Source organism: Pantherophis guttatus, chromosome 8 (assembly GCF_059756535.1).
Source record: "Pantherophis guttatus breed Tessera chromosome 8, ASM5975653v1, whole genome shotgun sequence".
NCBI lineage: Eukaryota > Metazoa > Chordata > Lepidosauria > Squamata > Colubridae > Pantherophis > Pantherophis guttatus.
The window spans coordinates 7,592,122-7,614,604 of NC_142070.1; the positions used below are offsets into that span (position 1 = coordinate 7,592,122).

Here is a 22,483-nt window from a genome sequence, read left to right on the forward strand (position 1 = left end):
CATTACATCTGGGCAGGTGGGCGGAGCCTCCCGCAGTCATCACTACCAGTTCGCACGATCCGGACAGAACCGGCTGAATCCCACCACTGAATTCTCAATGTGCCCAGAGAGAGAAATATCTGCCTCTACTTAGGATCGAACTCACAGCCTCCTGGTTGTAAGGTGAGAGCTCCACCTCTAGGCCACCGCACCACTCTATGTTATGTTTAGCCAAAAACAACCACACAACCTCCTTTCCAGTAGCCTTACCCCTTATATAAAAATTTCATCAATCTTTTGGTAACCTGAGTGAAGGAACTGGATGGACATGGGTTCATTTTATTGCCATTTGTCTTGCTCGCAGTACAAACAGGTAACAAATCCATGTGAGGCGACCGCAGTACACCTATCGAGGAATGATCAGATGTGCACAATGTACAGAGACATATGAATCTCATCTATTAAAAACTATAAATATGAAAAGGGGGAGAAAAAAAGCAGTCGTGTCAAACATAGCTATTTATTTTTCTTCTTATAAACAGCATCCATTTTCCTTACTGAAAAAGCCTAGAATTTATATAGTTTTTTTTTATCCCATCACTTACAACAATATGTATACATTATTTACATCTTTTCCAATATATGTGTTGCAGAATTTCAGACATCCAACTTTTATTATTTTTTTTATCATTTTTTCATTAAAAAGCCATTTTTCAGGTAGAACAAGTACTGATTTAAGAGACTACAAACTGAAGTAATATATTGGCACAGTTTGCTTACAGTACAGATTATGTTGCATTTTTTTATTTTTAAATGATTTTGTGTGTGTGTGTCCAGCTTTTCCTCTCTGATAAGTAGCTACCTATTTTTTTCTTTTAATAGAGAGGGTGTCAACTGAGGAAGGTCAAATTTCCATCCCTAATGCAGCATAAATTCTAGCACACAGGAACTCCCTTAATTTCATCAGCAGAGTCAAATGGCTTTTCCAAAGCTGCAGGATTTTGCCCACGTAATTTACGTTTCCTCGGTGGAAACTTGGAATGTTAACCAAAAACTTTCCGCGTCTCCACAAATCTGTTCAAATTTTCAGTTGTCCAGAGAGATGCAAGTTCAGAAAAACTTCGAGTTGATTCTGCTGGTTGTAGATTCTTTCGATCGGACAAAGAAGCCATTGCTACAATAGATCCTTTTCGAAGACTATAATTAAAGGAATGGCTAGTTTTCCTGGGATCTTTCTCTACTCTTCACCAAGAGAGCACAGAAAAAATTGTTCCTATGTTTTTCTAATATGCTGCATGAAGAAGGACCTGAGTAGATCTATCTAGGTACTGGAAGGGACCAGCAATAGTTTCTTCTCAAATCTGTTTTCCCCCTCGCTACGCTTCGAAAGCATTGATTCTCGTGACAATATTTAGCAACACGACATCAGTGAGTAAATTCAAAAATGGAACCAAATGACATTTCAAAAGATTTGTGTTCCAAATAACCTAGTAATAAGTGTACAAAAATAATGAGTACAGTTTAGTGGCTATAAAAAATTAATTTTCCCTAAAAATACATTAATCTATGAAAAAACTATTGAAAGGACAGTGCTCTTGGGAAAGAAAATAAAGCAAAATAAAGCATCTTGAAACTGGAGTTATTCTGCTACCGCAGGAGAGAATTATGTTTTAAAAAGGAAACACACATGTGCAATAGACATAAATGGAAATATACCTCTAACGTGGCTAGTGGTTCTAGAAATGCAGTTTTAGGAAATATTTTTTTTTGCCTATTAAGAAATGAAATTTATCCCCCCACCCCTTCCCTGCATAAAATGCATCAAGTAATATGAGAGCATTGCGGTTGAAAAAAACTGGCAGGTCCGACGTCATATTACACTTTTAAAATAGGAATTCTGGCATTTCACTTACACTTTAATATTTGGGGGAAAGAATACATGTCTTAAATTATTTCCCAAATAAATCAACACACACACACGCACACACTTCGCACCCCTCCCCCCTCAGAAAAATAATCTTTATATGGAAATCTAAGAAAAGGCTTTCAGTCATGGGAATTAAAAATAAAAATAAAAATAAGACCAGTCTATAGCAGCATTAGCTTTTTGCCTATGGGATAAGTTTGAGAGAGTGGTGTCAACTCTAAATTCTTAATGGAGCCTCTGGTTCTATAAGATTACCAGTGAATATTCAAAATTCTCTCTTGCATAGTAAGCTGTTAAAGAAATGTTGGCAAGCGGTTGAAAAAGGGGGGATTTTCCTTTTGAAGGTTCTCTCTTTAAAGCTCACTTTACTACTGCTGGACAAAAAATAAGGTACTTTTATCCTTGCACAATTAGCACGCATCCCTGACATGGATGTGTGAAGTTAGGCTTATAATTTCTAGAGGCCAGGATGATAAAAACCTTTCTCCCACCAACGTCAATTCTCTGGATTAAATCAATCCACTGGCTCAAGAAAACACAACACAGCTGTTTTAAGGAACTTGCATCTATGCTTATGACCATACGGCTTGGTCAGCCTCATCTAATTAAGGTTTGTTACCTGTGCAGGTGGGTAACCAAGACAAGAGAGAACACTGACAGGTGAAACAGAGAATGAAGCCAGTTCTGACATTTTAAGGCTATTCCTTCTCCATGGAAGGAACACAGTGTTTGTTAAACGGCTGGCCATAAGGAAAAAAAAATTAATAATAAGTTTCTGCCTTATGTTTGGTATCAAAAAGGTATCTATGATTTCTACCATGCTGTCCTTTTAAATGAAAAGGCTAGATTCCAGACTGTGACTTTCTTTTTTTTAATAATAACTACAGTGTTCAGTTTTCAATACCTGTATTCAACTGAAAGATCAAGGAAACTCTTTCTGTTTGTATCACAACACACTTTTAAACAATAAAGAATTTTTAAGACCGTCGGAGCAATCCCACTAAAAGCTTCTATAGTGCTGATCAAATTCAGAATAATCACGGTCCTGATATTGTCAATTTTTCAGTCTGCAATGCAATAAGAGTTGACCCAACAGCACTCTTAGTCAATGATCTCCAAGTGTTTATCATCCAAGAAGGAAATTAGCAATGAATGGAATCTATATTTGTCATCATTGTTTCCAGTAAGTCCCTTAAATTTTAAAGACTAAAATGATGGGAGATGATTATTATGGCCAAGCTATATTGATTCTAATTAAACATTCTGAAGTCTTATTCATTTCAAGATCCAAAGATCTTGAAATTTCCCCTCTTATTTTTAACAGATATCTTTTAGGAGTGGTTAAAATTGCCAGATGGAGGTTGGGGATATTTAAAATGGCTCATAACGGTCCCAACCTCTAAACTGTTTTCAACATCCCAACTGTGAACAAAAAAGTTTTCAGTTAGCAATTCAAACTTTCAAATTTGAGATTCAGAAATTGGGACTGGGAATCTGACTTCTAAAATCAAATATTGACAAAACGTGTTACGAACACCAAGATCAAACTTGGTTATGAAACATTGCCAAGATTTTGATTACCACACTCACTTTTTTTAGTAGATCCATAGGAAGAACTATTGTTATTAATGGCTATCAGGTTATAAGGGACAAGAGTATAGCTAGACGATGTAATAGTAATTTGTTTCGTTTTTCCTCATGTGACTAATTTTAATTGTCTACTTCTCAGGGAAAGAACATCCTGTATGCCTTTTATCAATTCAGTTCTTAAAAGGTATGTATATAATCTCAAAGATATAATAAAAAAAAACTATGAGAAACTGTTGTGTATATTAAACTTTAAGGTATCAATAATGGGCTTTAGATATTATATTGTCACATAGCACATGTTCATGTGATTTATAGCTAATCCTAATGATAATCTGAGAAGTGAGCTTCAAGATTAGGATTTAAGGATACGTGGAGTAATTTGTGTGTCAGTCAATCCATGGAAACGGTGGCAAAGCAGACAAAATGTATGACATTCCGAAAAATTTTAAAAATGGGAGATTTTGGATTTAATGCTCAAACCACTGGTGAGTTTCAGCTGCCCTGGCATTTAGAACAATAGCTGATGATCTTGAGTCACAAAATCAGAAATAGGCTTCTCATTTTTGAATTCCTCTGCAGGAATTATCCCAAATTCTAAATATTTCGACGATAAAGGTTAGGAAGAGAGAGGAAAATAAGCAAAACAACTTTGCAATTTTTTTTTTATCAAAATTAGTGTGCCTCCAATTAAGTTATCTTTAAATGCCCACCCACTAAAAATCCCAAAATATCACTGTACTTTGTATCATGTTACAAGAGATAAATGCTTTCCTTTATAGCGTTTCCTTGTACAACTGAGATTATAAAGGGGCTACGGATTTAGAAGGCATGAAATGATAAGTATACTCCATGATAAGTAGACTGAGACAATTTCTCTTAAGTTGAAAGATCAGGGTTGTTCTATCCTCATTTTAAAAAGAACTACGGTGGATTTATTAATATTACTGTTCCTTGGAAACTACTTCCCTTTTATTTTGTCGTGAAGCCACTCTGGGACTCTTGATTTAAAGGGCGGGAAAGTTTAGGGTTCAGTTTGATAAAAGCACAGATTTGAGAAAAAAAAAATAATCCGACTTTCCGATCAAAATGAGTTCAAATCTTGGCAGAATGTAAATTGTGGAAAAGTGGTGTACCCAGAATTATTCTTGGCCCCCTACAATATCGAAGATGTACCAGGTGGATACCTCAGTAGGTTATTAAAAAATAAATAAAAAAATAAAGTGAGCCACTCGCTGACTTCTCTTCCCTAACTTATGTTCACTTCTATAAAGTCATTGCTTTCTCTTTAAAAGATTGGAGATCACTGACAGACCTTATGGCTTTTAGAAAAGGTTTGCACAGATTAATTACATATAACAAGTCTTAATAAATGTCCTGGGTAGCTATTTGTGTTTTCTGTTTCCAGCAATGTTCTTTGTATGTGCTTTGTGCCTCAGAAGAGAATCTACCAAGGCACTTAGAGAAGATTAAGTCTCTTTTAAAGGACCTTCTGAGAACGTTGTACGACTGGCAATCCTGCATTTTCCAACTAGCAATGTCACATTTCCCCAACAAGCATGTCTTTTTTCCTTTATTAACACACAACAATCTGCTAAAAATCAACATTAACAATGAACAAGAACAGAAAACCATTTACTGTGTGTGTGTGTGTGTATATATATATATATATCTCACTAAGTGAAAGAGGTTTGTTTCACAAATAAAAAGCACAGAGAATGGATCTAGGTTGCCTGAATTAAAACAGAAGTTTCCTTTCCTTTCTAAAAACAAACAAATGTAAGGTTGCAAATCTCCTCCACACACTTACTCGGGAGTTAAAGTCCCGTGGAACTTTTAAGTGCGCAGAGAATTTCAGCCCAAATCCCTAAAAACCCCACATGCCTGCTTTAAAGAAAACCAACTGGATTTCCACCATTTCATTTTCTGCTTATCTGTCCTTGGAAGTGAGTTTTTCAATCAGTTCTTGGAGCGGAGCAAGTTCTCGTCTGTCTATAAGGTTAAATTCCTGTGGGAGGAAGAAACAAAAGCAGCGTCTCAATCGGATGCTTAAGGGAAAAATATTAACATCACTGAAAGCAAAAATCAGTTTATGGGGGAGATTAGGGAGGAAAAAAACAGGCCTCCCTTGGAAGAAAGAAATGAACTTTCTACAGAAAGTCCTGCTTCTCAGGAATGTACTTTACCCATCTTTTGCGGCATGCACAGATAACCAGAATTTACCTCATGGAGATACACAAGCATGGATATGTATGTTGTGTATATTTATTATGTGTGTATGTATATGATATGATATGATATAATTAATATAATTAACATAACATAACATAACATAACATAACATAACATAACATAACATAACATAACATAACATAACATAACATAACATAACATAACATAACATATAACTCAGCATTGGCGACAGGAAGGGCATCCGGCCAGTAACCACTCAGCTCCATTCAGTTGCCCAGATGATGAGGATGTGTGTCTGTCATCATCATCCTCTTTTAACGACCCCATAATTCTAAGCGGGTTGGAGTCTGGGCAACTGAATGGAGCTGACTGGTTACAGGCTGGATGCCCTTCCTGTCACCAATGAGAAGTTTTTTTTTTTCAGCAGATATATTCTCAGTGCGCCCAGAGAGGGAAATATCTGCCTCTACCTAGGATCGAACTCACAGCCTCCTGATTGTGAGGCGAGAGGTCCACCTCTAGGCCACTGCACCACACACACACACATATGGGTATGGGTATGGATATATGGGTATATATTTATTTTCCTTCTGACAGCGGGCATCAAAATTTCATTCTTTAACGTGTGCCATTGTGTTCACAGAAAAAAGTGGCAAAAAAGGTTATCTATCTAAAAAAAAAGTTAAGTGAAAGACTCAATTGTTCAAGGCATGATGGGCAACAGAGGTCACTGTCCATGGTCCCATTATGGTGACAACCTCAGCACTGAAATGACTGAGTTTGGGAATATAAAACATATAACAGATTAACAGCGTTGGAAGGGGGGCCCAAGCAGGAGACCCTACACCATTTCTGACAGACGGCAGTCCAGTTTCTTCTTGAAAGCTTCCAGTGATGAAGCTCCCAAAACTGTATGAATTTACAAATAAAAGAAAAAGAGATCTGCTGTGTGTCTATGAAGGGAAAAGGGAAGGATGTATTAACTCTGAATGGGGTGGTTTCATCTTAGGGAACGGAAGTTATATGCAGAAAAGTCAAGGTACAGTTTTTAAATTACAAATGAAAGAGCTAAAATACATGTTAGAAAATATAAATGGATGTAATTTAGTCTGTTGTCATTGTACATGAAAGTAGAAATCCATACGTTGTGATTGTTGCATGTTACACTGCAGGGAATGATAATTATAGAACAACTATTGGTGAATTTTGAGAAGAAAATGTGTCACGTTCTGAATAAATGCAGTTTTAATATTTCAAAGATCTGCAGGGGAACAGTGGCAATAAATCAAACAGCGGAATTAAAATGCATGCTATAAATATTAATACCAAAGGGGGAAAAACTGATGAAAAGGAAGTAAATACTGCCAGAAATGTTTAAAAATTGTATTATATACTATAGAATGTTCCTGAAGGAATGAATTATAATTTTAATAATTAAACTGAGTTTTCTAAGTAATGATTTAAATCTAATCCATCCTGCCACTATAGGCAGAAATGTGCAATTGTAAACTATCAACACTGCTTCGTTGTATTACATTATACTTTACAATATGTGGAGCATCTGGTATTTAGGTTCATTCTCGGTTTGATGTTCTACTAACAAAACATTTTGTATTCGCAAGATGGATGTTTCCATATGTCAAATCCTAAACATTTCAACTTCTGTTGTGGAACTGCAAATTCAATTCTCATCCCATGGTTGATGAAATAAGACTGATTATTACTGCAGGATTATCACTTCCTGCTTTCATTATCTTTATGCATATACGTATTTTATTTTAGGGATGAGGTGGCTCAGTGGCTAAGATGCTGAGCTTGTCGATCGAAAGGTCTGCAGTTCAGCAGTTCGAATCCCTAGTGCTGCGTAACGGGGTGAGCTCCCGTTACTTGTTCCAGCTTCTGCCTACTTAGCAGTTCGAAAGCACATAAAAAATGCAAGTAGAAAAATAGGGACCACCTTTGGTGGGAAGGTAACAGCGTTCCATGCGCCTTTGGCATTGAGTCATGCTGGCCACATGACCACAGAGACGTCTTCGGACAGCGCTGGCTCTTCGGCTTTGAAACGGAGATGAGCACCGCCCCCTAGAGTCAGGAACGACTAGCACATATGTGCGAGGGGAACCTTTACTTTTACCAATTTTAGATCTGCATTTTTTTTAGAAGTGCCCGATTCTGCGGCACAGAATTTAAATAATTAAGGTGATGCGAGTGTGGCACAGCAACAAAGTCAAGATTCTGGTAAATTGTTTTTAAGTGACTGAAAATTCCAAGATGTTTTTGTCAGAGCTCATCTGGTAAATACAAAAACGCAGTGACAGTTTTCCCCTTAAGATGGCAGAAAGCTCCAAGAATCATTTTGTACCTACAAAATTAAATCACAGCCATTGAATTGCTGTGTTTTGTTTACCTGAACGAAAAAGATAAAGTGCTTGAAGGACGTGTTGAGATGAGCTTCTTCTTGAAGCTGGATCACCGGATCAAAGTGCTGGTGGTATATGTGAGCATAAACTCTGAAGAGACGCTTCAAGATGGTCTTAGCTACCGACATGAAATTCTTTGGGAAGGGAACACCTAGAAATCAAGCAAAAGGGAAATCATGCTGATTCTACCCAAACAATTACCCCCTTTACAAGAATGTGAGGGCCAGGCTCATTGGAAAAGCACTGTCCAAGGTTTGTCCCAGAAAAAAATATTTAAACTACCCCGTTTCCCCGAAAATAAGACCCAACTGGAAAATAAGGCCTAGCATGATTTTTCAGGATGCTCGTAATATAAGCCCTACCCCCCAAAATAAGCCCCAGTTAAGATCGTCAGCAGACGGAGGCATTTAGTACTGTATTTCCCCCCCAAAATAAGACCTAAGCGGAAAATAAGCCATAATGCATCCTTTGGAGCAAAAATTAATATAAGACCCAGTCTTATTTTGAGGGAAGCACAGTATCCAGCAGATTTATTTAAGTGTCTGACCTGAATGAAATGGACAAATTCTTCTTCAACCTGGTACACTGAGAAAACAATTCTCAAAATTCTCCAATTAGCATAGATCCCTGGGAATTCTCAAAGGCATTCAAAGTTGCTTGGCTGAGCAACAAAACTTCTCAGATTAACCAAGATTGGTCCAATTGCCATGATTCACCTTTGGCCTGGATGATTTGAGTCTTCATTGACATATTGTAAGACATTTTGGGGAGAAAACCCCTGAACTTGGTACGTTCCAACGAGTCTCTGACTCACCGCCTAAGTAATTTTGCTCTGATTGATGAAGTTGCTTGGATGAGCAACAAAAAGTCTCAGATTAACTAAATTTGGTCCATTTCCATGATTCAGACACCTTTGGACTGGATGATCACAGGCCATTTAGGGGAGAAACCTTTGAAGTTGGTGTGAAAAGACTTGGTACATTCACTGTCATAATTAAATCATGAGTCTCTGAAGCCAGCTCTGACCCTATGTAAGTAATTTATGCTCCAATTATGACCCTGTTTCCCCCCCTCCCTGTGAAACTCTGTGATGTCATGTGACCGGCTGGTCCTTCACTGTTTCCAGGGTGGCCCCATGGGCCAGATCTAAGCACCCCATGGGCCGGATCCCCAGACCTTGAGTTTGACACCCATAATCTAAGGTATTGCCACAAAGAAAAGGGGCCCAACCTGTTCTCCAAAGCACCTGAAGGCAGGACAAGAAGCAATGGATGGAAATTAATCAAGGAGAGAAGCAACTGAGAACTAAGCAGGAATTTCCTGACAGTCAGAACAATTCATCAGTGGAATGATTTGCCTCTAGAGGTTGTGAATGCTCCAACACTGGAGGTTTTTAGGAAGAGATTGGACAACCACTTGTCTGAAGTGGTATAGGGCAGTGGTCCCCAACCCCCGGGCCGTGGAGTACCTGGCAACGGGCCGCGCAGCGGCCGGGGGACATGAACGCTGCAGCGCAAAGGCTCCTGGGCTGTGCGCAAAAGCTCCTGGGCCGTGCGCAATGGGCCGTGCGCAAAAGCTCCTGGGCCGTGCCCCCACCCCTGCGCGCGCTCAGCGGGCCGCGGCGATAAAAAGGTTGGGGACCACTGGTATAGGGTCTCCTGCTTGAGCAGAGGGTTGGACTAGAAGACCTCCAAGGTCCCTTCCAACTCTTGTTATTCTGTATTCTTCAGAAGTTTGTATTTTTTCCCCCTGCCTGATGTTTTTGTTTCCTTCCGTACTTTCAGAAATAACATAAATGACCACCCCACTTTTAAGCTAGCGTAGTGCCTAAGCCCTCATTTCAGAGTTACCTATTTTGGATGGAAACAGCGTCTCATCGTCCAGCTGATCCTGAACCCAAGTCATAAGGTAATCGATGTACTTTGGTGCCGAGCACTTTATTGGCTTCTTGATGTTTGTCCCATCTGCCCAATGATATTCATATCTGGAATGGAAGGAAAGTGAAATAGGTTCCTTTCAAATAACCATAGGTCACTCATGCCCTCGTCACTTCCCGCCTGGACTACTGTAATGCTCTCTCCATGGGGCTCCCTTGAGGAGCACCCGGAGGCTCCAACTGGTCCAGAATGCGGCCGCGCGGGTGGTTATGGGAGTGATGTGGCGTTCCCATGTAACACCTCTCCTGTGCGAGCTGCACTGGCTCCCGGTGATCTTCCGGGTATGCCTCAAGGTCTTGGTTACCACCTTTAGAGCGCTCCATGGCTTAGGACCTGGGTACTTACGAGACCGCCTTCAGCCACCAGTACCTCTCACCAGCCAGTATGCTCCCATAGAGAGGGGCTCCTCAGGGTGCCGTCGGTCAGTGTCGACTGGCGGCCCCCAGGGGGAGAGCCTTCTCTGTGGGGGCACCTGACATTTGGAACGAGCTCCCCCCGGAGATACGGAGGATCCCGGATTTACGCACTTTCCGCCGTGCCCTCAAGACCTTTTTATTTCATATTTCAGGCTGGCCTGGCCTAACTTCCTTTTAATTGTTAATTGTTAATTTGTTTTAAAACAATGAGGGTGTTTTAATCTGTGTCGGCCAAATTATTTAATGTGTTTTTATATTGTTTTTTAAATTTTGTATTATGTGTGTTTTATCCTTTGGCTGTTCACCGCCCTGAGTCCTTCGGGAGTAGGGCGGTATATAAATCCAAAATAAAGTAAAGTAAAGTAAAAGTAAAAGGTCTCCATTTACCTCAGGGGTGGGGAACTATGGCCCCTTTATGACTTGTGGACTTCAGCTCCCAGAATTCTCCAGTCAGCCATTTCAAGTCTTGTGGACTTCAACTCCCAGAATTCCTGAGTCAACCATGGCTGGCTCAGGAATTCTGGGAGTTGAAGCCTGCGAGTCTTGAAATGGCTGACTGGAGAATTCTGGGAGCTGAAGTCCACAAGTCATAAAGGGGCCATAGTTCCCTCCCCCCATTTACATTGTCGTGCTTTTGGGAGGGCTTGGATATGAGTGTTTGATTTGGGGTGGCCCCCAAACACGGCCAATAGGACTTTTCTCCCTTTTAAGATAAGAATAAGTTGCTCTCTCAACGAGATGGAAGGCTGGGTGCCGTTCTTGGCACAAAGTGTCTTGTTCCATCCCACCCACTCCCAGCAAATGTCAGGAAGACTACACAATATAGTACACAAATATAGAACAACCCCCCTCGCCCGACATACACATCACTTCTGGAGACAACAAAAATTCCAGGCTTCACAGTCTTTTAAGAGGTAACCATGAGAAACACAAATTTGTTTTCTAGATTAGAGTATTTTCAATGATAAAATGGGAAAAGGCTGATATTTGGTTTCTCCTAGTTTGTAAGCATGGCTGACGTTCTTACTTTGGCCCGGCAGACATCACTGGACAGCTCTCCTCTGTGCAGAAGTCCGTAATTGTCCCATAAAGCATGTTGATCTGGTTAAAAAAGTCCACAGCTGTCAAAGAAAGAAAGAAAAAACACACACATTCCATTTAGCAAGCAACTCTTAGGGGGGAAATCCCTCTGCGAACCAAAAGACGCGTTCTGTCTTTTTTAGCAACATTGATGGCCACAGATTCCACAGGAAACCGGTCGTCAGAAATACATCCAATGTTGTTGTTTTTTTTTTTAAAAGAAAGGCTCAAGAATCGAGATAGAATGACTCACACGATTGCGAGTACAAAAATGAGATTTGCTTAAAATAAAAGTGCCCGTAACAGATCTCTCCAAAATTCCAGTCTTGCCTATGAACTCCCTTCCCCTCACATTGGTTGATTTGTGGTAACTACCGTTTTCCCGAAAATAAGACCCTGTCTTATATTTTTTTGAACCCTGAAATAAGCGCTTGGCTTTATTTTCGGGGAGGTCTTATTATTTTGGGGCGCGTGGAGCAAGATGGGGCTCCTATTGCTGTCTTACCTGATTTTTAGCTCTGTCTCCCTAACCCTAACCAGAGGAAATAACGGGGACTGGCTGCGTATGTGTTTAAATATTTTTTTTGAGGTCTTATTTTTGGGGAAGGGCTTATATTCAGGGGAGGGCTTATTTTCGGGTGAGGTCTTATTTTTGGGGAAACATGGTGTATGAGTTGTGTGCTCTGAAAAGTTTTTTTTTGGGAGCAGAGGAGAATTAAAAACAATTCGAAGCAGGCCCTGCAGCTCTATCCAATAAGTGTATTTTTGCTGGCATATAATTCAGGTTGTGGTTGCATCTCCCCAAGAAGCTAACAAACCAAAGACAAATTAATGAAGCCCGTTGGAATGAATGTTTTCTTTGGACAGGAAAGACCCAAAGTTCTGATTGAATTCACATTGGCTGAGCAAATCCTTTCTAACAGAGCCAGAAATCCTTCACGCTTTCGACCATCTCCTCTATCATTCAAGCAGAAAGCTATTGATATTAAATAGAGTGGCTTGCCCTCGTTCGGCTCTTGCAAATTTTCCAGTTTTCTTTTTCGGCAGAACTGGTGCTTACAAAACTGTGCAAAACAGGAGGCTTGCATCAATGAATGCGTTAACCGAGTATCTATTTTTTTTTTTTAATTCCCATTTGCTAGGAAAAAATGATGTCCTTGAAAACGGCAACGATAATATTCTAGCCTGCAATCATGAAGTTTGTTCTTTTCACGTTGACAGTATCTGCGAATTAGCTCTTTCAAGTTGTTTGCAGACTTCTATTTGAAAACCGACCTTGGTAACCAAAACGTCTTTGTTTTGTTTTAATTTGGCTGCAGAAACATCTGTCCTGAGAGATATATGTAGCCTCCCACAACTGGTGGCTCTCTGGGAAAACAAATCCGGACCCTTTCAATGCTGCCGCCATTAATCTACTAGTCAGATTATTTATTTAGCAAAACTCGCACTTTCTTCAAGGAAGGTTCCTACGAATCAAGTTCCTGCAATCCAGATTATTTATTTCCGTCTTGACTGAACTCAAACCAAAACGAAAAGAGGAGCTGAATCTCCCAAGTGACCGGCCTCTCCAAAAAGATTCTGCACTTGTACGTCCAGCACTCAAAATCTAAATAGCATTAAAAAAACTATGTATTTCTTAAAAAAAAAAAAAAGACAGGAGTCTCTCTGGCTGTCCTTTCCCAGTTTTTATCAGCAGCCATGTTTACATGGACTAGTAATCCGCATAATACCCTGTTTTCCCCAAAATAAGACCTAACCAGAAAATAAGCCCTAATGCCTCTTTTGGAGCAAGATCTGGTCTTATTTTTGAGGAAACACCGTATATCTTAAAATTGTTCTTCATCGTTGATATGAACATTAAGAGAGAGAGAGAGAGACTGCTCCTCATTCATGTCTTTGCCTCAGAGAAGATAAAACATTTCCTCTCTAGACACCGGGGAATCGCAAATTCTGGATACACTGAGGTAATTCCATGCACGCCCTTCTGTGAGGAGGACAGGATGTGTTCCAACAACAGCCTTCAAAACTTCAGTGTGCAGAATAGAACTTTTGCGTATTCGTCCAGAAGACACGATGTCCTTGTAACCTTGATTCGTGTGTACAGGTAGTCCTCGACATACGACCACAATTAAGCCTAACATTCCAGCTGCTGAGGGAGAGAGTTTTGCTCCATTTTACGACCTTTTGTTGTGACTCCGTTATCTGAGCCTGTGTCATCGGCAGGAGAGGACTCCGAGAGTGAAGGAGAGGAGTTGGCAAGGCCTTCCTCTCCAGGACCCTCCTCTCTGGCAATGCCTTCAGTGTCCGCCGAAGGGCAAGAGATAGGGCCGGGGCCAAGCACGTCCACGCAGCCACAGATGGACAGTGATGAGGGTAATGAGTCTTGGCTGGATCCACGCCAGCGTCGCAGAGATAAGCGCGCGCAACAGAAGAAAAGGCGTGCCCGAGATTAGGCTGAGTCACTGGACCACACCCCACAGGATATAAAAGGGAGCGTGGTGGCCAGTCAAACCTTGTGACGAACAAAGCTGAAAGCTTCCACGCCATTCTGCATTGCTGGACTTTTTGCTATAGACTTTGCTGGATTATCTCTGGACTTGATTGACTCCGTAATTATTGAGCTGTTTCTTTTGATGTACCAGGAGTGGGGAGAAGTTATCTCTCCTCTTCGTAAATAATAAACTCTTGGCAGGCAGCCACTAGGTTGTTGCCAAGTTCTGTTATCATAAGGAAAAGGATTTTGCCGGCTGGTTTGGTCTTTAACTCTTGAACGTCTGTTGGTGTGTGTGTGCGTGTGGTTGGGGACAGAACACCTTTCTTGCCACAGTTGTGAAGGGTATTGTTGTGGCCCGTCAGCGGCCTGTGCAAATTGTAGCTGATTCCGACAATGAGGAGGCTGGTGTTGTTCTGCGCCAGCAGCCTGTGCAGCTGGCGCTCGAGTTGGACAGTGAGGAGGCTGGAGAAGATGTGGTGCCAGAGGCAGGGATTCAGCCAGGGCCTTCAGAACCTCCAGAAGCTCCTTTAAGTGAAGAGGACGAAGAGGAGGAGCCTCTTCTCAATGCACGGGCGCACAGAGCTGCCAAAAGGCAGGAGTGGCTCCTCAGGAGGAGATCTCCTCGAGAGTAAGGCTTGGGGCTAATTGGCCACTCCCTTAGCCTATTTAAGGAGGAACGCCGCTTGCAGCAAACTGTAGGGAACAACTTTAGTTCACTCTCCTTCATGTCTGTAAAATTGCTTCTGGGCTTTCTGCCTACTCTAGTAAGACTGTGATTCCCTTATCTTAGAATTCTGGTAGGCTGTTAAGACAGTTCATTAACAGCCTTTGGTTGATAAAGACTGAGTTATTTGAGTAAAATAAGCTTTGTATAGAGTTTGTGTGTGCTGCGTTCTTTGGGGTCCGTAGCTGGGGCAGAATAGGTATTGAAATTGATGACTTCCAACCTCTGTCAGTGCAAGGCGGGGCTATGCAATCCGGCGGCAAACACCTCCACTCCAACTGGCCAGGGTGTGTTATTGGGGACACACAGATATCCTTGCAATTGCCGATCCCCGACTTCCAGGGCTATTCCTGCTCAGCTGCCTGCCCTTCTCTTCCCATATAAAACCAGAAGGCATGGCTGGCCAGGGAGAACTAGTGAATTGTGTGGAAAAATCAGATACAGGTACTTCTCCACTTACGACCACATTTGAGCCCAACATGTCTGTTGTTAAGCGAAGATACATGTTAAGTGAGTTTTGCCCCATTTTGCAACCTTTCTTGCCACAGTTGTCGAGTGGATCACTGTAGTTGTTCAGTTAGTGACATGGTTGATAAATGAATCTGACTTCCCCCATTGACTTTGCTGATCAGAAGGTGGCAAAAAGGGATCACACAACCCCGGGACACTGCAACCGTCATCAATACGAACCAGTTGCCAAGCGTTCAAATTTGAATCCCATGACTATGGGGATGCTGCGACAGTCGTAAGTGTGAAAACCACTTTTTTCCGGCGCCACTGTAAACTTTGAACAGCCACTAACAAACAGTTGTAAGTCCAGGACTAGCTGTAGTGATAACCCTTAATTTTTTTTTTTAAAGTAAAAGAGATGACAAATGTATGGTGGAATAGTCTTTTCTTTTTCCTTTCATCAATCTGATGATGATGATGATGATGATGGAAGAGGGAAAGAGGCAAACCTCACCAGAGCTGTTCCATATATCGGAACAAAACTTAAAGTGACTTCAAGGTTTTCACTCATGGAATTTACCCATTTGCCTTAAAACAATTATGAAGAACTGAGCCTGGATAGCTCAGCAGACTAATGCATTGTAATTTAACTCCAGCTGTCTGCAATTAGTAAGTTCGAATCTCGCCAGGCTCAAGGTTGACTCAGCCTTCCATCCTTTCTAAGGTAGGTAAATTGAGGACCCAGTTTGTGGGGGCAATAAGCTGACTTTGTAAAAAATATACAAAAGTATGAAGGCTATTGCTTAACGCATTGTAAGCCGCACTGAGTCTCCGGAGAAGGGCGGCATATAAATCAAATTAAAAAAAAAAAAAAAAGATGGGCTACTCATTGAAAGTTGAATAGCTGAAGAGGAAAGCAAGAATGGTAAAACTGCCTGCAGTCTTTTTGTGAGACTAGTAAACCAGGTGGAAACGAGTAAACAGAGACCACATGTCCACAAACAGAAACGTAACTAAAAGCATGAGTAGGAAGGAGGGAAACGGAGGGGAATTCATCAACTGGGAAATTATGTTATTACATACATTATGTTATTATGTTATTACACGGGCCTTTTTTTAGTTTTATTTAAATGAATAGACATTAGTATTCATTCCTTTTTTAAAAAAAAACTGTAGAATCAGTATATTATTAATATTAGATCTGCTTATTGTGTTTTTCTTTGGTACATTTCGGCTAAAAATAACTAAATCAGGAACCATGGTAACATGAGTCCAGACAGAACATCTGGCTGGCATTGTTGCCAAAACCAAGGAACAGATTGAATCCAGACGACCGCTTCTTAAGCCAGCTTCGTTTCCAGCAGAGTTCAGAAAGGAGGTGAAGTTTAATGTTTTTGCTGCACAAATTTGTTTTATCAAACTGTCCTGCCGTGAATTCAAAGCAGGGCAATATTTCTGGGGTTTAAGGCCACCCGAACAGCCTTAAGTTTTTAGCTTCCTGTTTTCGTTTAACTGTCTTCTAACCAACTGCTTTCGGCTGTGGCGCTTTTATTTCATTACAGTCTCTTGGGTTGTTCGTCATCCAGATTCATGACGATGAGGGATTTACAAATATTGTAAAACACAGGTAGCCCTCGAGACTTACAACACTTCGTTTAGGGACCATTCGAAGTTACAGCGGCACTGAAAAGAAGTGACTTTATGACCGTTTTTCACACTTAACGATACTGCCACTGTCATCCACTTGAGTCGGTTGTCAAAACATCCAAATGTAAATCACGTGACCCCCGGGGATGACGCAACGGTCGTTAAGTGTGAAAAGCAGTCATAAGTCACTTTTTTCCCAGTGCCGTTGTAACTTCGAAAGGCGGCCAGTGGTGGGATTCAACCAGTGTAATAACTGGTTCGCTGAGCGTGCATGTGGTGCGTTTGAATTAAGTGCTAAATCTTACTTTCTACTGCAGCCCCGGTGAGTAAAACAGCTAAGGCGCGGCAATCCACTTTACCGCGCCGATCAGCTGGGCTTCAAACAAAGGATATAAAGGTAAGTAAAGTGCTGATTGTCAGAGCGAACCGGTTCGCTCACAGCTGATTGTCGGAGCTACAGGTTTGCCCGAACTGGTCTGAACCGGTAGAATCCCGGAATGGCCACTAAATGAACTGTTGTAAGTCGAAGACTTCCTGTACTTCCTACTAAATAGTATGTCTCAGTTGACCAATTCCAGGAGGAATGGATTATATTAAAGACAAAATAAGATGTTTTTTTCCTCATGGATCAGTGCTTGAAAACATATACAGAACCAAAGCAGATTCTCCTTACTGTTCACGGCAACCCATTCGTTTAGATCTTCGCCTTCGGGCAACATAACAGCCATCCGTAAGTTGCCACTTCCAAGAGTCGCCTCCGCGTGTTTCAGCAGCTCATATTGGTGGGAGCCTTCCGGAATGTTCTTCTTTGGTTTAAAAGTTTTAGAAGAGCGGCTACCACTGCAAAAAGGAGAAGGATATTTTGGCTTCAGAAAAGACGCTGAGCACCAGAAGCCGGGAAATCATTTCTATTTTCACACATTCTTGGTTTATTGCTTCACAAGCAATATGAAGAGTTACATTAAATAGGATTAATGTCTCTCGGAGGTCAGCATTGTTGCATCCAACCCAGATGGCATCCACAACCCTCCCAATTAAATTAAACTTTAAAAAATGATTAAAACAATCATCTGTAAGATTGTCAAATCCCCTCAAGGCCTCAATGTTCTGAGATAGCAGTATTTTGTTGACCGAAAACACATGCAGGCAGTCTTAATTTACAACCACAACTGACCCCAAAATTTTGATTGTTTAGCTAGCCAGTCGTTAACTTGAGTTTAGCCCCATTTTGCGACCTTTTTTGGTCGCAGCTGTTAAACAAACCACTGCAGTTGTTAAGCGAATCATGTGGTCATTCAGCGAATTTGGCTTCTCCTATTGACTTCGCTGGTTGGAAGCCAAAATTTTGATCACTTGACCATGGGGATGCTGCAATGGTCGTTAAGTGTGAAAACTGGTCACTTTTTTCAGTGCTGTAGTAACTCTGAATGGTCACTACACGAATGGTTGCAAATTGAAGACTGCCTGTAATTTGGAAACAACTCTAGGCAGCATACAGTATTAAAACAGACAAAAATAACGATTAACAAAACATAACGGGCAGAAGAATCAAAATAGCCCCAAATAGCGGAAAGCGTTCTAAGGCAGGGGTGTCAGACTCAATTTCATTGAGAGAGGCATCAGGATTGTGTTTGACCTTGGAGGACTAGGAGAACATGGGGGGATGGGTGTGGCCAGGGGGGGCGTGGCCAGCTTGACGTCACTCATTGAAGCCCCGTTTTCGGCCACAACGGCCTCCTGCAGCAAAAAAAGGAGCTCAGGAGGACTCACGGGCGGCCCCTCCTAAGCTCCGTTTTTGCTGGCAGGGGGCTACAGGAGGCCATCATGGCCAAAAACGGGGCCTTGATGAGTGACATGAGGCTGGCCACGCCCTCCCCGTTCCCCCCTCCCCGAGATCAAACACAATCCTGTTGCGTCTCTCAATGAAATCGAGTTTGAAACCCCTGGATGCAGCCCTCCCGAGCTCTGTTTTCGCTGGCAGAGGCACCACAGGCTGGTCCTTCCCCGTTTCCAGAGTGACCCTGAGGGCCAGATCTAAGCATCCAGCAGGCCGGATGCGGCCCAAGTGTCTGTTCTAAGAGCTCCACCATCAAAATTAGCTTAAATAGGACATTTTCTAATACAACAATAAAATTATCTTAGGAGTTGATACTTGCCCCCCCAAAATGTTACTGAGTTATAAGCAGTGGTGGGTTTCAAAGTGCTGTGTGGTGTGGCTTGGTGGGCGTGGCTTGGTGGGCGTGGCAGAGGAAGGATACTGTGAAATCTCCATTCCCACCCCACTCCAGGGAAAGGATATTGCAAAATCTCCATTCCCTCCCAATCAGCTGGGACTCAGGAGGCAGAGAATAGATGGGGGTGGGGCCAGTCAGAATTTTTACTACCGGTTCTCTGAACTACTCAAAATTTCCGCTACCGGTTCTCCAGAACTGGTCGGAACCTGCTGAAACCCCTCTCTGGTTATAACTTATCCTTATTAAATTTATGCTACATAAATCTTTACATAGAAGTGCCCTTCGTTTTGAACAGGTGCAAAAACAAAACGCAAGTCAGCTTGAAACCGATGACGGCCAAAGTTATGTATTGGCAAGAAATATCAAAGGCAAGTTAAAGCAATGATCTTATTTTTGCGATGCATAAAATGCGGGAAATTATTTATTGCGCTTACAGGGCACTTCTTCCAATCATCCAAAATATCTGGTCCCAACTCAACAGATAATTAATACTGAGCAACCTCGCAAATGGAAAAGATTTTAGGCTTGATCCTTTGCTGCTGTTTAAACTCAGATCGTCCCATGCACCTGATTTTGCAGTGGAAAAAAAAAAGAAGCTCTCCTCTAGGTGTCTATGGAGATTCTCAGTCATCCAGGTCATGGTTTTTTTTTTTTTGTTTTTGTTTTCAGACTGAGGATGATTGAGAATCTCCATAGACATTGAGCTTGGGATGTACACCCTTCGAATGGTGCGGGAGTATGAACGGATTTCCAGAAAAATTGCAGACTACAGGAACCATCTGTGCCAGTGGTGGAACTCAAATTTTTTTTTTACTACCAGTTCTGTGGGCACGGTGTGGTGTGGCTTGGTGGGCGTGGCAGGGGAAGGATACTGCAAAATCCCCATTCCCTCCCCACTCCTGGGGGAAGGATATTGCAAAATCTCCATTCCCACCCCACTCTGGGGCCAGCCAGAGGTGGTATTTGCCGGTTCTCCAAACTACTCAAAATTTCCGCTACCGGTTCTCCAGAACCTGTCAGAACCTGCTGAATAGCACCCCCTGATCCGCGCTTCAGTTTGAGATGCATCCCCAACAGCTTCTGCTCAATACTGAAGGAACACAGGGCAGAAAACGTCCTGCAGAAAAGGCACAGCTCCAACTTCTCAATGAAAGACATCATCTATCTCCGGTCCTTTCAACACAGTCCTTTCAACAGTTCCAAGGCGGCTCCATATCCATTTGCACTACTCAGGTGACCCTGATGGCACAGATAAACCTCCAGGAGGCCTCAAGGACTCCCTAAAAGGATGCAAATGACCAGATGTGCGCCCCTTTCTGGATCGGGATTCCTTGTGCACGGTCACTCATGCCCTGGTCACGTCACGCCTGGACTACTGCAACACTCTCTACGTGGGGCTCTCCTTGAGGAGCACCCGGAGGCTCCAGCTGGTGCAGAGTGCGGCCGCGCGGGTGATTTTGGGAGCGACGTGGCGCTCCCACGTAACACCTCTCCTGCGCGAGCTGCATTGGCTCCCGGTGGTCTTCCGGGTGCGCTTTAAGGTGTTGGTTCTCATCTTTAAAGCGTTCCATGGCTTAGGGCCAGGATATTTGCGAGACCGCCTGCTGCTACTGATAACCTCCCACCGGCCAATACGCTCTCACAGAGAGGGCCTCCTCAGGGTGCCGTCGGTCAGGCAATGTCGGCTGGCGGCCCCCAGGGGGAGAGCCTTCTCTGTGGGGGCACCCGCCCTATGGAATGAGCTGCCTCCTGGAATACGATTGATCCCGGACCTCCGGACCTCCCGTAAAGCCCTGAAGACGTTTTTATTCCACCAAGCCGGCCTAGCCTAAATGGTTTTTAATTGGGATTTTACATTTCAAGGATTTGGGGGTTTTAAATTGGGAAGCTAATGATTTAATTCTTTTTTAATTATCTTAACTTTTGTATTTGTATGTTTTTTTTAATTTTGGCTGTTCACCGCCCTGAGTCCCCTCTGGGAGAAGGGCGGTATACAAATTAAATAAATAAATAAATAAAATGTCTGCAAGGAATATAAATCCTTCCATTTCTCCACCATCCAGCCTGAAGAAGCTTCTTGGATGAGAAGCGAAACGTCTTCAAAGAAAAAAAACCCCAGAAAGTCCAGTTGCCTCTTGAAAAAAATCACCTTTGCAACTCTCCTCTAGGTATTAGGGATGAGGCTACAAACTGAGAATGTATTAGAGGGCAAAAGAAGAGAGATCCCTTCTCCCCCAATCCTTCTGACCTATATTTTACATTCTAAAAGCCATTACACAATCCTTAATTGCTTTAAGGATACTCGGTCCAAGTAGCTGCTTGTCCAAGCTCCAAGGAGACGATATTAACTCGGTTTTAGTGATGTAATGGCATCGTACGGTGCCATTCAAGGTGCTGGCTGTCACCTTGAAAGAGCTATATGCCTTGGGATTAGGTTACCCGAGGGACTGCCTTTTTCCAAGAGTCTCTACCAGTGGTGAAATCTGAACCGGTTTGCTGGCTGCGCATGCACACCAAACGCGCAGTGCGTGCACATGTGAAGTGCACACCAAAAGGAGGCTTGGGAAGGTAAGTAGAACAGCGAGGGGGGGGGAACCAGCTGTGGCACGCGGTGTAGCTTCGTTAGAAAGCAGGAAATCCTGTTTCCTAGCAAAGCTAAACCGCGCGGCACAGGTGATCGTAGCTTTTTTCCCCCAACGGTTCAAGCGAACCGATAGTTTTTATCGCTACTGGTTCGCCCGAACCAGAGTGAACCAGTAGCATTTCACCCTGGGCTTTTACCTATCCAATTCAATCTAGCAAATTGGGCATGCTGTACATCCTGTCAGTCAAAGAACGTTGGCTAATGGGGACTAGAAGATGGGCCTTTTCTGCAGTGGCCCCCTGCTCTATGTAATATTTTTCTCTGAAGCTTAGAAGGCTCCAACCAGTCGTAGGTTTCAAAATTTTTTACTACTGTTTCTGTGGGCGTGGCATGGCGGGCGTGGCAGGGGAAGGATACTGTGAAATCTCCATTCCCTCTCTAATCCAGGGGAAGATTACTGCAAAATCCCCATTTCCTCCCGATTAGCTGGGACTTGAGAGGCAGAGAATAGATGGGGGCGGGGCCAGTCAGAATTTTTACTACCGGTTTGCCAAACTACTCAAAATTTCTGCTATCGGTTCTCCAGAACTGGTCAGAACCTGCTGAAACCCACCTCTGGCTCCAACCCAATTGGCCTTTTGTAAAGTTTGAAAAATTTGGATGGGTTAAGAGTCCTGTTATATCTTAAAATCAGGGGTGAAATCCAGCAGATTCTGACAGGTTTTGGGGAACCGGTAGCGGAAATTTTGAGTAGTTCAGAGAACCAGCAAATACCACCTCTGGCTGGCCGCAGAGTGGGGTGGGAATGGAG

The 22,483-nt window shown here is 42.4% G+C and overlaps 1 protein-coding gene across 1 annotated transcript in view; it reads right to left on the bottom strand.

Annotated features, from left to right (window-relative positions):
* Nucleotides 1–480: 480 nt before the first annotated feature.
* MOB1B (MOB kinase activator 1B) overlaps nt 481–22,483 on the bottom strand; it is a 50,352-nt gene continuing 28,349 nt past the window's right edge. Inside the window, exons 2-6 of the mRNA XM_034431259.3 lie at nt 17,528–17,694; nt 11,487–11,580; nt 9,957–10,090; nt 8,094–8,257; nt 481–5,501 (exon numbers count right to left, since the gene is read on the bottom strand). Coding sequence (XP_034287150.1) covers nt 5,424–5,501; nt 8,094–8,257; nt 9,957–10,090; nt 11,487–11,580; nt 17,528–17,694 — 637 coding nt within the window. The 3' untranslated portion in view covers nt 481–5,423. The remainder of the gene's footprint in view (nt 5,502–8,093; nt 8,258–9,956; nt 10,091–11,486; nt 11,581–17,527; nt 17,695–22,483) is intronic.